Consider the following 15849-nt stretch of genomic DNA (forward strand, 5'->3'; position numbering starts at 1 on the left):
CCAGGTCTACACTGGGGGAGGACTGGATTCTGAGTGAGGCTCCCTGTGTTATCACTGACACGCCTGTGTTTCTTACTCTGACAAACTTCATGGACAGGAATCCAATCTCAGGGAAATAAAGCAGGTGACTATGTCCCGTAATTTCATCAGCCCATGAACCTCAGGACTGCGTGGACAGTGCATTTCACTCCTGGTTTTCACGAGATGCTCACAATTATCATGAATCATGTTGTTCTTGTAGCCATCCTGCTCCCTTGGTGGCGGTCCCCCCACAACATACCTTACCAGCAGCATGACTGGGAAAGCTCTCGAGACGGGCCTAGAAAATTCTATCCTTATGTGCAGAGATTCCTGGGCATTTGTGGAACGCCCAACGATCTGATGAACATTCACTCTATCCCGGAACAGCACAAACGTCATCTTATTCCTATTATCCTGTCCGCAAATGGAAAGCAAGGTCAGCGAAGGCAGGAAAAGCCAGCTGGCATGGCCCACGTGAACTCAAGGCGGCCTGCAAGGACCCCTCACCAGGTCATCGTCTTCCCCAAACTCCACGGTCACGGGCTCCCGTAGCCGCCATCTGCGGATGGGTTTCCTGCTGGAGCAGTTAAACAGGGACGGGGTGATCACCCGGCCAATCTGTGGAGACGAGAGCACTTAGGAGCAGGGGTGAGCAGTGACGCCCCTCCTGTGTCCTGCTGGGCACCCAATGGTAAAGGCAGCATGGAAATACGTGGCTCCTTTAGCTGGTCAGGATGGCAGGATTGGAGGATGCTGTGCTGCTCTTGGAGGGTTACTCTCGCTACCTTGATAATTTTTAGCCCCTAACACAGTTTTTTTAATGGGAGGGCAGAAGAAGAGAAGGAATCTTGAGTAGACTGCCCGCCGCGCATGGAGCCCGATGTGGGGCTCGATCCCATGACCCTGAGATCATGACCTCAGACTAAATCAGGAATGGGATGATTAACAAAGGCCACCCAGGCATCCTGAGGGTCTTGCTGTTTCCTGGGAAGCTCATACAGAAAGAAAGAGTGGCAGATCGTAGACTGAGGGGACAGAAAGGTGTAGAGAACACGCTGGCTCAGAGAACCACCTGGGGACACCACGGCTGAAACCGTCTCTGTGCTCTGGCTACCTACATAGCACACAGTACGCGCTCTTCACGTTTCACATAAAATCTTCCAAAGGCACTCAAATTCCCCGGGTGACGTCATTTTAATAGGCTACATATGGATGACCGTAATGCATTAAATCCCCGGTGAACTATGTCCCCGTTGAACATTCAGGTACGGCTCTATCTGGGTTATCATGAATCATGCTGTCTTGAATAAATAAAGCTACACATCTCGCTTTGAGTAACTCTCTTCTCGCCTCTCCTGAAGGGTCCTGCAAGGGCAGCGGCCGTCCGGTGTCTGAAGCACTTCGGGAGCACTGCTCGGGGAGCACACACCCCGGACGCCCACTTGCGGTGCCTCCACACAGGCCCATCTCTTTAAACACCTGCACTGCCACACGCTAAAAAAATCACTTTCATTTCTATTTCCTTACTGCCTGTTAGTCTGAATGGTTTTCTTATGCTGGCTAACCATTTCTATTTCCCTACAAAATAATAAAAGGTCAATGCTTTGGAGGATGAGCATTTGTCACCAAAAGAAGCTGTCCACATTAATTGGCCCCTCCATCCATCAGACATTATCAGGCCCTGGAGCCAGGCTGGGGGTGTGGAACACACAGAAAACATGGGGCTCTGCCCCTGGCCCTAGCTCCCTGCCATTCCAAGGATCCTTCAGATGGTTTCTTTCTTTTTGATTTTTTAAAAGATTTTATTTATTTATTTGACAGAGAGAAAGCACATGCAGGAGGAGAAGCAGAGAGAGAGGGAAAAGCAGACTCCCCTCTGAGCAGGAAGCAGGATGCGGGGCTCGATCCCAGGACCCTGTGGTCATGGTCTGAGCTGAACGCAGAGGTTCAACTGACTGAGTCCCCCAAATGCCCACCACCCTGGTCCCTACTTCGTCATCAAAGCATCACCACTGCACGTTGGTCATTGGTCATTGGCCACCACCAGCCATATTGTACCTGACCAGGAGCTGGGCCCCCTGGAAACGGGTTCTCCTTGAAGAGCATGAGCTGGCTGACATAGCACAGGCCCTGCACTGCCGCCCCTGCAGGACTCTGTCCAGCCAGGTCCGCAGGTAAATGCACCCGGTTGGAGCCCAGGCTCTGCACGCAGCCCTGCAGGTCACGATGGAGGAGCGTGCGGAACTCCATCCGGCCAGCGCTGACGTGGAGCCAGCGCTCCTTGCTCGCAGAGAGGCCATCCTGAAACGGAGACAGAGAGCCAAACATTCACAGTGCATAACGAGTGCGCTGTCTGGCATCCGGGGCTAGGGCCGAGGAGGCAGATAGTGGGAAAGGCGGCCCATTTCAGCGTGGTTGGGCTTCACTGGCCCCAGCAAACATTTTGGTATAAAGATATAAATGCCCAATAGCAATAAAACGCAAACCATTTTCTTCGGTTTTGACTCCTTGTCCTGTGATCTTACTTGCTTTGTGACAGGTGTGATACTTCCGTTCTAGTTCTTGGGGCTTCTCAGCGCATCCGGGAGGAAGCTGAGCACCCCGCGCACTTGGCAGGGGCCGAAGCCCTGGGCCGTAGGGGTCAGTGAGGGCAGGCGGTAGGTGTGAGCGCGCACAGGCATCATGGCTAATCACGCTTGCTATGACCAGATTCAGACAGCGCGCTGATTTCCTGATTGCCCAAATGTAAGGGAAACCAGCAGGGCTGGGCAGGAGGGAGGATAAATGGGTAGAATAAGAGAGAAGACTGTCTGTTAACTTACTGCTTCTTAAAAGCAGCCATTTCTTATGGGGGAAAAAATCCCAGTAAATCCCAATTTCCCATAGTCAGTGCTGTGGAAATAAACTTTGGTGAGTTTCTCTGCAGTCAAGTATCAGAGGGTTGCTTTCTACCCTGGCGCATGTTAGGAATCCTTTGCATAACTTCACTTAGCTCCTCGTGAAGCAGAAAGCATGCCAAGAAACGCCGCTTCTAAGTCTGGCGCCGCCCCAGACATCCCAGAATGAAATCTCCCAAAACGCGGAAGCATGGAGCAGAGGCAACAGCTCATGGAAACACTTGCAGTTCAACCCCCAGATTCCCAACGACCGCACGGCCACCCAGAACAATCCCCACAGTACTTCTGAAACCAATTCCATTTCTGGTTTCTAGAAGCAGGTACCGGAGGGGATGGTCATCACCCGTGACGAGAAAGTCAGGCTTACCAACAAGAGATCTGAGATGACCTCGATGCCCTCTTCTTGCAGGAAGCCCGCAGCCCTCGGTTTCTCCCGGTCACTTGCTTCCAAGACCTCGGACACGAGGTGGATGAGCTCACGCACCAGGCCCTCATCCACTGCGAGTTTCCCCAGCAGCAGGCCCTGAGCCCGGAGCGCCCGGGCAGCTTTGAGGATGACAGCCACACTCGTAAGACTTAACTGTAGGAAAAGGGAAGGTGGAGGGAGAGTCTCCCCATACCTGCATCTTCCATCGCTGATGGAAATGAGAGAAACAGCACCAGGGCTCAAGAGGGCGGGCTTCAAGCCCAGATTTGGTGTCTAGCGGATTCTTGGCCAATGTCATGGTGCCGATTTCTTCTCTGGTCTTCGGTCTCCTGACCCATGAAACGACCACAGAATATAAAGGTCTCTACTGGCTGTTTATGCTAAGACACTACTTGGTTGAAGCCAACAACCGCTTCACAAACCCTTCTTGAAATGGGCCCCGCCACGTCCTACAGGTGTCTGGAGCATACACACCCTCTTATGGTTCCCAAAGAAACAAGGTTTCTCCCTGCAATGCCCTTACCCTGCGTCTGCTGGCAAAATCCTATGGCACTCTTTCCCTAACCCTAAGCAGGGACCATTTTCAGACACACACGGAAGCAGAGAGAAAGATACAGTGCTATGACAGCCCCTCCCAGCTAGGACTGTTACTCATCACAATAGGTGTTCTAGCCCTCCTTGGACTCCTGGTTTTTTTTTTAAGATTTATTTATTTGTTTATTTGAGGGAGGGAGAGAGAGCACACCAAAAGGAGGGCAGAGGCAGAGGGAGCATCTCAAGCATGTTCCATGCTTAGCACGGAGGCCAAGGTGGGGCTCAATCTCACGACCTTGAGATCACGACCTGAGCTGAAATCAAGTGTCAGAGGCTTCTCTGACCATGCCCATGAGGCCACAGTCACCTCCAACAAGATGACTCATGAATCTTCCCACTTATCTTTTAAAACCAATTTCAAACATCCGCCAGGCAAAGTGCTCTGCACCAGGGCCTTTCTGGAACACCCTGAACGTCCTCACTACAGGACCTGGCATGCTTACCGAAGCGTATGTGTTCCCACGTGTAGCTTTAGTCATCAGAGCCCGAAAGACAAGGGGCATGGAAATGGGGGGGGCACCCAGGGGGATTTTAAATAAGTGACACTCGGACTGATCTGGGGACCGTCCCGCAGAGAGGGAGAAATGGAAAAAGCAACAAAGAGCTCACGAGCAGGAGCCGGAGATTTGAGAAGAAAACAGGTGGAAAAAACTATATAGACCTTATAAGACTGAACACCCAAAAAACAAATAATCCGGTTAAAAAATGGGCAGAAGAGAGTTGCCTAGCTGCCCCAGTCAGCCAAGCATCTAACTCTGGCTTTGGCTCAGCTCATGATCTCAGGCTTGCGAAATTGAGCTCTGCATCAGGCTCCAAGAAAACACAAACATAAGTTTCTCCAAGGAGGACATCCAGGTGGCCGACAGACACATGGGAGGATGCTCCACATCAGTCATCGTCAGCCACAATGGGACACCTCCTCACACCCGTCCAAATGGCTGAAATTAACAATCAGGAAACAGCAGGTGTTGGCGAGGGTGTGGAGAAAGGGGAGCCCCCGTGCACTCTTGGTGGGAATGCAAGCTGGCGCGGCCACTCTGGAAAATGGTGTGGAGGATCCTCGAAAAGTTAAAACGGAGCTACCCTATGACCCAGCAATCATCCTATGAGGCATTTACCCAAAGATACAAAAATACTCATTCAGTGGGGCACCTGCACCCTGCTGTTGATGGCAGCATTGGCAAAAAAGCCAAATCATGCAAACAGCCCAAGTGTCCGTCAACAGATAAGTGGATACAGATGTGGAATAATTATGCAATGGAATATTACTCAGCCGTCAAAAGGAATGAAGTCTTACCCTCGCCAATCACGTGGATGGAACTAGAGAGTATCATGCTGAGCAAAATAAGTCGGCAAAGAAAGACAAACACTGTATGATTTCACTCGTATGTGGAATTTAAGAAACAAAACAAACAAGCAAAAGGCCCAAAGAAGGAGAAAGAGAGAGAGACCAAGAAACAGTGCAGGGAACACACTGCTGGTCACCAGAGTGGGTGAGGATGAGGAAGTGGGTGACGGGAGGAAACAGGGCACCTGCCATGACGAGCACTGGTGACGGAGGGAAGTTCTGAACCACTGTGTTGTACACCTGAGACTAATATTACGCTGTGTGCTAATTGGCTGGAATTTAAATAAAAACTTGACAACAGAAAAGGTGTGAGCTGGAAAACCCCAGCCCTTGGATTAAGAACAGAACGCTCCCCTTACCAGAAGCATTTAACACACAGGTCATACTGTCAGGGCCTGTTTCTACTTTGGGTTTTCTAATGTATGTATAAGGGAAGAAGTTCCTCTCCAGTGATTTGGGGTGGGCAATGCCATTTAAGGGTATTCTCAGAGCAAATCCCCTTTCTAATTTAAGTGTCAAACATAACCCTGCACTGTGGGTTCTTCAAGAACAGATCAAGGTCCTCCCAATTATGCAAAGAAAAAAAAAAAGGCAGGAAAATAGACTTGGAAAGACACAGCACTCACCTTATGAGGGAAGCGCAGGAGGTCCCTTAACATGGAAATGGAATCATTTATTTCTTCCTGCCCGGGAGAAACGAGCGAACACACAGGGGGGCAAAGTTAGTTACGAGTTCCGAGCTGCATCGTCCGCAGTACGCTCTCAGACAGAGCAGCCCGGGCGTCTGAGCTAAGACATGGTGGAGGGACTGTCCCCCTCGACCTGCATTGCCTTCTAGGGCCCCATGTCCTCTGGGCATTCATTGGCCTCCACCAGCCCAGCAGGAGTGTGACCAGAGTGTGCCTGTCAGCAGAGGGGAGGGGAGGGAGAAGGAGGACAGAGCTCAGGGAAATTCTCAAAAAGGGTGAGAGGCCTCAGGGAGGGAGAAACAGCATGGATAAGAGTATCAGGGTCACAGGGACACAAGGCGCACTGTGAGATGCAAGCGCTCTCTAGTGGTGAGGGGTGGGCAGGAGGCGGAGACACGCGTGGCAGTGACCGAGGACAGTGGCACGGAATACATGCCCATGTCCTTAGAAGCTGCCGTCATCATACATTTTACTCCGCCATTTCATTGTTGGCAAGGTCAAGTCAGATGGGACTCACATCGCTTGACTTAGAGAAATGAGCAGAACAATCTGTAGGACATTGATGCACATGGTCTCACTTCTACAAACCGACAGCATTTGTTTGTGAAAGTATGAGCAGACAAGAGAGGCCTCACTGTCTGGCCCTCTGGGTCCCATTTCTTGACCATGTTTCCTAAGCAAGGCGGCCTGCTGGTGAGCCAGGCAGTCAGGGGCCTTGCCACGCGGACACTGACCTGTGGGCTCTGGGCCCGCCCTGCTGCAGCCCGCACCTGATCTGCGAAAGGCAGTCTGCACACGGAAGAAATCAGCATATCCTGTATTCGTGACCACTGGCCACATGAGGGACTTCTGTCCTCTGCAGCCCAACGAGTCAGGACCCTGGTCATCATGGTGATATAGTTCCTGATCTCTGTGTAGCTGCCCATCAGCTGAAGGGTGGAGAGATGCTTCAGGCTGGAGTTATAGCTGAAAGAAATCCAAGAGTTACCAGGATTGCCCCACCACACGCCCAAGCTTTCTAGCCTGCCGACCAGAGGAGGAGGGGTTTTTGCTATGGAAAGCTTCGTGGGTGGGTCGGGGCAGACAGCGGATGGCTCAGAGGACAGATCGTCCATGTAAGAGGAACTCGGGAAAGACACAGTGAGGCAGAACATCAGAATTCCATAAAATCCCTGATCAGAACTGAGATGGGCAGAGTCGCCCAGTGGAATGCAAGTAGAGAGGACAGGACAGGACAGAGCTAGACCAGACACCACTGTGGCTACAGTGGGCTGGAGGTTTGCAAGGACCCAAACCCACAACCACAGCCTAGGGCACACTCAGACCGCACTTGGACGCTATGTCATGATCACTGACTGCACACCTTGGCCAAGTGGGGTTTACGCCAGGAATGCAAGAGGAACTCCAGGAGGAAAATCAAGGTATTTATCACATAATTATCTCAATAGATGTGGCAAAGCAGTGACAAAATCCATTTTCCTTTCATGATAGAAATACCCCAAACCTAGAAATATGAGGGAACTTCTTCAACCTCAAGAAATACATGTACAGAGAAGCTACAGCTAACGTGGCCCTCAATGGTAAAGCCGGATGGCTTCTGGCCTAGACTAGAAGCAAGACCAGGATACACACACTTGGCTCTTCTAGTCACCATTGAACTGGAAGAGTCTCACCAGGACAGCTAAGCTGGGGGGGATATCATCCAGACTGGAAAGGAAGGAGTAAAACTCCATCTGTAGAAGGCAGGGTCTTCCACACGCAAGAACACCGGAGAGTGTGCTACAAAACTCTAGAACAAATAAATGAGGTTGGCAAGGCTGTGGGATACAAGAGCAATCACATAAACACCAGTTCTGTATCTATGCATGAGCAGTAAGAATCCAAAACCAGATTTTAAGCAAACAACTCGATTTACAATAGCACTAAAAAGAATAAAATGATTTACAATAGCACTAAAAAGAATAAACTGGTATGGGTTTCCAGTACCCGTACACTGGAAACTAAAAAACATGGCTGAAAGAAATTAAAATCTAAATAAGGAAAAACTTTATCCAATGGTCATTAGATCCCATATCCTCAAGATGACGATATTCTAGAGTGATCAACAGACTGAGTGCAGTCCCTTTCAAAATCCCACAGGGCTGTCTGCGGAATCAGCAGATAATAACCAGGAGATCCAAAATAACTGTCTGGAGAAAGAAGAACAAAGTAAGTGGGTTCATGCTTCCCGATGTCAGATTTTACCACAAAGTTACACTAATGAAGACAGTGTGGTGCTGACATAAGTCTCACACAGAAGAAGGGAGCTGAATTGAGACCCCACAGCGTTTATGGCCAACTGGCTCTTGACAAAGCGACTAAGGCAATTGAACGGTGCTGGAAGTGCTGGACAGCTCCCTGTGGGACCGACCTTAGAGCCTTACCTCACACCACACACACACCGGCCCCAAGCGGGTCATAGAGCTTAGTGTGGGAGCAACGACTGGAAATCTTCTATAAGAAAACACAGCAACAAAGCCTATGGGTACACCAAGAATGAAAGAGAATGTTAGGATATTGGATTTCATCAGAATTACTCACTTCTGTGCTTCGAAGGACACCACGTGGAAGAGAAGACACAAACCACTGACTGGGGAGAAATGTTTGCAAATCCTGTCTCTGACCAGGGACATGCATTCACAATATGTGAAGGGCTCCTCCAGCTTAATCAGAAAGAGAAACCCAACTTTTAAACCAACAAGCTGAACAGACATTTCTTCAAGCCAGATGTGCAAGCCCATGAAAAGACGCTCTCCACCGTTAGCCACGAGGGAAATGTAAGTCTCGAGGGACAGCGCACACCCTTTCAGCAGTCCTGGGTGGCCAGAATGAAGAAGAGAGACAGTACAGTGCGGTGTAAACAGGGACAAACTGGAGGCTTGTGGGAAACGGGGCAGCTACTCTGGAAAGCAGTCTGGCTGTCTCCCCCACATAATACACACGGGACGACCCTGTGAGCCAGCAGCTCTGTCCTTAGGTACGTACCCAAAAACAACGAAAACACATGTCCACACGTCTGTTCTTAACAACACTGTCCCTAATAGTCTGAAGACACGTCCCCTGTCTGCCAACTGAGGAAGGGCAAGCAGCTCATGGCAGATGGGAGGGAACAGGGCTGACAGACCTCAAAGACACCACAGCTAGAGAGAGCAGCCAGCACACAGGAGCACGGGATGTGACCCTGTTTGCATCCATGTCCAGCATCGGCCCATCTGTGGATGGGAGGTGGGCTAGCGGCCGTCTGAGGCTGTAGGGGCAGGAAGGTGACAGGTAACGAGCCCACATGTTTAGGGGACAAAGGAGATGATCCCACACTAGGGCTCAGGAAGCAGGTGCATGGCTATGTAAGCGCCCTGAAACTGAGGACCAATGGCACGTAGAGGGCAGCCCAGGACGCCCCATGTTTGTAAGCCCCAGTGAACCTGCACGTACCCCGCGCAGATCTGAGTTAGGATCGCGGAGTCCTGGCTGTTTCTTTTGCTCATCCTGAGAAGATGGGCCCCCACCTGTGGCTGGCCTGGGGGAGACCCTGCTTCCGAGGAGACACAGGCATGCGCGACAGTGTCTCCACGCGGCTTACTCACGTGTCCTCATTCAGGCAGAGATTCCCTTGGAAACAGGGCAGGACGGTCACTGTCACGGTGCACGGCGGTGCCTGGGAGCCCATGCCATCTGTGATCACAGTGGACACTGTGACTGGAGAGAACGTGGCAGATGAGGGTCACAGTGGAGAGCAAACCCTAGGAACCAGGATTTCTGTGGCGCGGACCTGTGTGCCCAGGGTGCTGACATCCCAACACATCAAGGAACGAACTCTGAGTGCGAGGCTGTCCTGCCCTTGCGGCGAGCCCAGCGTTCCCACATCCAGTGCCACACGGCGGTACAGGGAGCTGAGTGCTGGAGGCCGGGGGCCGGGCAATGCTCCACCCACTCACTCACTCGTCTGACCCGCAGGCCCTGTGTGCCCACGGCAGCAGGACCACACTGGTGAACGGGACACCAGGGCCACGGGAGACCCAAGAATGAAAGCCACATCTGGCAACGGAGGGTCAAGGGTGGGAGTCACATTCTTAGCAGCCCCTCAGTGATGTCCAGGAACAGGGCAGGTACAGAGGAAGGAAGAGAAGCCAGGTCCGTGTGCCGTCCCTGGAGCATGGCAGGATGTGGCTTTGCTGGGGACACTGGATGCGGGCCTGGGAGGCAGGCCTGGGGTTTGCGGGGCGGGGACATGTGGATCATGCTGCCATGGAGGCCACGGGGCCGGCCACAGAGCCATGCAGAAGGCAGACCAGAGGCGTGCCAGGGGTGTGAAAGCCTTCTCAGTCCGAAACACAAGGGCAGAGAGTGCAAGAGAGCCAGTGGAGTCCAGACCAGTCTCCAACCTGACACCGAGTCCGTGGAACCTTCATGCAAGAGGTGGACAGGCCAGGATCAATATCATTGCCCCTTATTTATTCTGCTGGCCTCCACCCATGTAGGACTCTGGAAGTCGTCGACCGTCCCAGTGTTGACCACTGTAAGGCCTCGCGCACTCTTTGGGAATGGCCCGAGTGACGTCACTCACCCTGACACCGCTCCATGCCGTTGCTTTAAGTTTGGCTCTACCAATTCATGGTATGAAGCTCTTTTGTCCAACATAGAACGGAGGCCTTGCCCAACATCCTATGTGGGTGTCTGCCCGGCCTCATGGTCTGCAGGCCCCCGGGGACAGGGTCTCACATGGCCCTTCAGGCGGGCATCTGGGGCAGGGTCCTGCCGGGCATGAACCAAACACAGGACTCTGCATCCAGCACCAGCAAGGTGAGGGTCTGGGGGGCGATCATCCCTTTGGAGGGAAGTTTCCAGAAGACTGAGGGCAACTGCAGCTCCACTGAGGAGGAATTTATGATGCAGGCCGGCAAGCGCCACCTCTGTCCATCCATCCACCCAACATGCGCTGTGCTCATCATGACACGCAGTGGATGCGTCCATTCTCACGGAGCACAGCGTCCGGCTCGGAACACCTCCGGAGCTCCACATCTCTGACCTGCACCCAGGAGCCAGTGCGCATGTGTCCAACTTGGGGTCAGGCAAGGTTTCATGAAAAAGAAAGCTTTCTGGGTGGGCTTCGAGGTTTAAGGAAACCAAATGGATGAGCGAGCTGAGACCTTAGGTGGAGATAATCTCACCTTGCCAGCTCCAAGAAAGTTCTAGATCAGTGAGTCCAAGTTGCCTGCACCGCGGAACCACCTGGCTCTGGAGGTTTAATCAACGGTGTGGGTCCTACAGATGAAGCTGCGTTCCTGAACAGCCGAGTCTCTAACAGGCTCAGGGCGGGCAGCTCCTGGGGTCTGGGAAGTTGTCAGCACGGACAGCTAGTCTTGCTCAGAGAACAACCCAGGCTAACCCTGCATCCCTTTACCCCGGCCTCCTCCTTGTGGGGGCGGCCCCTCGAGTTGGTGCTGTTGACAACCAACTCAGGACTCACCAGACACCACAAACTTCCTTAGTGAGGAAGGCACAGCTTAGTCTCAAACAGTTAATTTATAAATACTGGGTAGGCTTCGGCATTTTGGTATTTACTTTATGTTTCCACTGTAATGTAAGACCTCAGTTGGTTAAGTGTCTGCTTTCAGCTCAGGTCAAGATCTCAGGGTCCTGGGATCAAGTCCCATGTTGGGTTCTGTGCTTGGCGGGAAGCCTGCTTCCCCCTCTACCCCTCCCCTCTGTTCATGTTCACTCTCTCTCACTCTCAAATAAATAAAAATCTTTAAGAAAAATAAATAAAAAGTAGGTAATCCACCTAATCTAAAAAGCATGAAACTTTTTGAGATGAACAGATAAGAATTTTATTTTCTGGATACACAGTCTGAACATTTTCTAGTGTTCCGAAGGCAGGGCGAAAGGTTTGCAGCCGCACGTGAGCACACCAGCCCCTCAAACGCCCAGCCTGACTTACCTTTATAATGGTCCGAGGGCTGGCCGGCCGGCAGTGTGGAGTAGTACTGGCTGTCTCTCCCGCGGTGCAGAGTGCGTTTGGAGGTATTTCCTATCCGATAACTAAATTCGTAACGGAAGTCCTAGGATCCGTTCCATGTGGAGCAAAAAAACAGTGTATAGATGAACAAACCGTAAATTACATCCCCAGTAAGCACACGCCCCTGTGTCCTTCACACTCCCACACCCCGAGAGCTCGTGTACAGACAGGCAGGGGCAGCCACTGACTTCCCGTCCCCGAATGTACACACACACGGCGGGACATCGGCCCTCCAGGGCCCCTCTCCCAGAGCCAAGAGGACCCCGCACCGTGGCTGCGTCTGTCACTCGGGGTTGTGTGCTCTCCTGGCCTGGGAACTCCCCAAAGCCACAGAGACACAGATCCCTGGGCCTGCTCAGGGTCAAGGGGATACAACAGGCAGGGGGCGGCAGTGGGGGCTCACGCGAACAGCACTCCAGCTCTCGGTGTCAGAACAGGCATTTGAAAGAACAGGCATTTGAAGAGAGAGAGGGAAGGAGAAACCAAGAAACAGACTCTTCACCGCAGGGAACGCGCTGCTGGTCACCAGAGGGGAGTGGGTGGGGGAAGGGGAAGCAGGTGATGGGACAAAGGAAGGCACCTGCCGTGATGGGCACCTGGTGACGCAGGGGAGTGTGAGTCTCTGTGTTGTACACCTGAGACTCAGACTGCGCTGCAAATGGACCAACTGGAATTAAAATTAAAACTCAACAACGGGGATGCTTGGGGGCTCAGAAGGTTAAGTGTTTGCCTTCGGCTCAGGTCATGATCTCAGGGGCCTGGGATTGAGCCCCTGCATTGGGAAGGGGAGTTCTCTGATAAATGGGGGGGTCTGCTTCTACCTCTTCCTCTGTTTGTGCTCTCTCTTGCTTTCTCTCTTTCAAATGAATAAATACAATCTTTTTCAAAAAAATAAATAAAACTTAAGGCCAGCATCGGACCCTCCAGGGATGCACGTGGTGGGCCTCTGAGAGAAGGAGCAGGATCGGGACAGGAATGGGGCGGTGTGTCCCCAAGTGTGGGGAGCAATGTCATGGCACTCCTGCCGCCGGGGTGTAGCTTCGCATCCCGCGGCATCTCCCCCGAGGGCTGGCCAGCCCCTCTGAGAGCGGCCTCTGCCCCCAGACCCCGGGACAGACTCGGGGTGGCCAAGCGTACCGGTCTCCCTGACATGCAGAAGATGCCGAAGATTGTGCGAGCCTCGAGGCCGTGATGTGGCTGCACCTGGCAGGCCACGTCCCTTGGAGCCGGATTGAACGTCACGAAGAGCTGAGCCCTCCCCAGGACGCGGTGCGGGGAAGCTGCAGACGGGAGGACGAGGGCTGAAGGCCCCAGAGAATGATAACGGCACGGTGACGGCCTCCCAGAACAGCCCGGGGGTTGCCAGGGGGCAGAGCCCGAGACCCGCCCTCCGTGGGATTCTGGCAGTGCAGGACAAAGGGGCACGGCCATGGAGCCCACCACAAGGTCAAGTCAAAGAGAAGGGAGTGGTGGTTCCATGGCCCTGCCCGGCGTGTGGCATGTGCGGGAGCCCGGGGGCGAGTGCTGCTGCTGGGCGTGCGGGGGCGATGAGCAGGTGACGCCCCGGCCTCCCACGCAGAGGCTGAGTCTCCACCATGGGGAGGAGTGTGACCTGCCTCAGAAAATGGCCCTCAGGCTCGTCGCTTGGACAAATGTGGCACCCGTGGCGGGCAGGGCCAAAGGTTTGGGGGACAGAGCTTGTGACAGCAAACGCAGCATTGTGTCTTGTGCCAAACACAGGGGCCCGGGGGTCTGGTTCTGAGTGCACCGTGGGAGGCACTGAGGGACATGTGCAAAGCTGTCAGCAGAGACAGGGGAGCGAGAACAAAGCTCGGGGACCCTACGGCCCCTACCAAGGGGTTTCGCACGGACATTGGCCTCGTGTTCATCATGAGAGGAGGCCGATGTGGGAGACAAGCCTGGAAACGCACCCCGGGTTCCAGTAGCTCAAACTGGGGGGCTCCGAACCCAACCTGTCTGCGCACTGTCAGATCCCCTGTTCTTGTCACAGGGAACTAAAAACCACTAGAAATGGGGCAGAAGGTCCAAAACCGCCCCCCAAAGGAAAATGCAATTGCGTCATGGAAAAGGCCAGAAGGGAGGTGGAGTGGGCCACCGGGTCAACGTGCAGCTGACAGACACGGGCCCCACAAAGACCTCCACCTCCTGGGTTTTACACACGCGCCGGGTTATCAGCCGGTTCAGGCAAAGGACCAACATGCACAGCTGTCTTGAGAAATCAGACAAAGACAGACCTCGTTTCGGGTTTTTTAAAGGCCAACATCTCCGCCTTTGCCGTGACCTCAACACCCACCTGACCCCGTCAGGATCGGAAACACAGGAGGAGGTGAGAATGAGCAGTGAGGGCCCACAGGGACGGAGGGAGGAGGGTCAGGACGCTCTGGAACAAGGGCCTGGGAGGTCAGAAGTGGCTGCAGCTTCCAGAAACAACCTGAATTCGATGAGAACACCCTCCCTCCCACGCTCCAGGACTGGATGAGCGTAACGTACCCACAGAGGCTTGTAGGACATAGGTGTCCCCGGGGCTCAGTGAGAACGGCTTTATTGTCACCGTGCGTCCTGTGATACCTGAGGAGAAGGGGCCATCAGCGGCTCTGCAGGGCAGAGGCACACAGACCCCTTCTGTGCTGGCTTCCCCCTACTCCTTGGATCGTGCTTGCTCCGACCTGCAAATGCCCCCAGAAGTTCGCCACCCACCCTCTTTACGGGCTCTCCTCCAGCCTCCCTTGGCCGAGGGCAGCGACCCTGAGTAGGGGTCTGGGGGGCAGGCCCCGGGTCACATTGAGCTCCCAGCGACGAGGGGATGCTGGCGGGAGCTTACGTTGTACCCCTCGTGGGCCTTCCGTGTCCAACCTGGCTCACTGACACACTGACTTTGTCCACAAGGCAGGCTTAAGGCATTTCAAGGTGAGTTTTTCACCTCAAAGAACACCGACGGTGAACCGTTTCTTAGATCTGGGTGTGACTGGTGCTCACTGGTGACAGCGGGCAGAGGCTGACCCAGAAACGCAGGCTGGTGGTCTCAACAGGGAAACCGTCATTTCCCAAAATGTGGGGGCGAAGAGGGAGGAGGCGGCCACCTGACAGTGGGAGGCCCAGAGCCTCCACGGGGGGAGGAAGTGCGGTCCCAACTGTCCCCACAAGAGGCAGTAGGTCAGCCCATCATAATGCGTGAAGGTAGCTGTACCACAGGAGCAGTGCCCCGGGGCCCACTTTGTGGGGTGACTGTCCCCAGGCAGGAGGACGCGGCCGTTGTGCACACGGGCATCGGGGTACCTGGTCTCAGGGTCGTGCATGGGCACCAGCTCAGCAGGAACCCCCTCCACCACCCCGTTTGCTGGCACGGCTACCAGAGGGCCCCAGGGGCATATTCTGCCTTTCATAAGGAGCCTCCTCTGCCTGCAGGCCCCAGAGAAACACTCACAGGCAGAACAGGCATGATGACCCCAAGGACTTCTCTACTGAAAGGAAATGTTGTGGAAGAAATGGAGGGGCCGGTCCCCAAACCCTTGTGACCCGGCTACAAAGCCCCAGATCTAAAGGGAGGGCTCCTACCGGAGGAGGTGTAGCCGTGGAAGCGAGCGCGGCTGACCAGGGACTTGGGCCAGTCTACGAGGAGAGTGGGCCTGGCGGTGGCCAGGGAGTCCAAAGGGCCCAGCAGGTTGTCCCCATCTCCGCGGCCTCCATCAGGATTCGAACTCGGGCCTGCGCCCGGGAGGCTAGCATCGGCCCCTGGGAAGATGAGGCAAGTCAGCACGTGGTCCGGGGACAGAGTCCCACTGATCTGAAACATCATC

General features: G+C 53.8%; 1 protein-coding gene across 19 annotated transcripts in view; it reads right to left on the bottom strand.

The window, feature by feature from the left end:
- Nucleotides 1–15849, bottom strand: part of PKD1L1 (polycystin 1 like 1, transient receptor potential channel interacting) — a 104370-nt gene that overhangs the window by 51920 nt on the left and 36601 nt on the right. For all 19 annotated transcript variants that reach the window (XR_014301080.1, XR_014301081.1, XM_082692730.1 and 16 more), the window contains 11 exons: nt 15608–15784; nt 14543–14620; nt 13169–13311; nt 11954–12074; nt 9600–9711; nt 6747–6942; nt 5914–5970; nt 3286–3498; nt 2080–2322; nt 529–639; nt 281–435 (listed from right to left, as the gene is read on the bottom strand). Coding sequence is in view for 17 of the 19 variants with exons in the window: in XM_082692730.1 (XP_082548856.1) it covers nt 281–435; nt 529–639; nt 2080–2322; nt 3286–3498; nt 5914–5970; nt 6747–6942; nt 9600–9711; nt 11954–12074; nt 13169–13311; nt 14543–14620; nt 15608–15784 (1606 nt within the window). In the remaining 2 variants the exon portion in view is untranslated. The remainder of the gene's footprint in view (nt 1–280; nt 436–528; nt 640–2079; nt 2323–3285; nt 3499–5913; nt 5971–6746; nt 6943–9599; nt 9712–11953; nt 12075–13168; nt 13312–14542; nt 14621–15607; nt 15785–15849) is intronic.

Source organism: Mustela nivalis (genome assembly GCF_964662115.1).
Source record: "Mustela nivalis genome assembly, chromosome: 12".
NCBI classification, from domain to species: Eukaryota; Metazoa; Chordata; class Mammalia; order Carnivora; family Mustelidae; genus Mustela; species Mustela nivalis.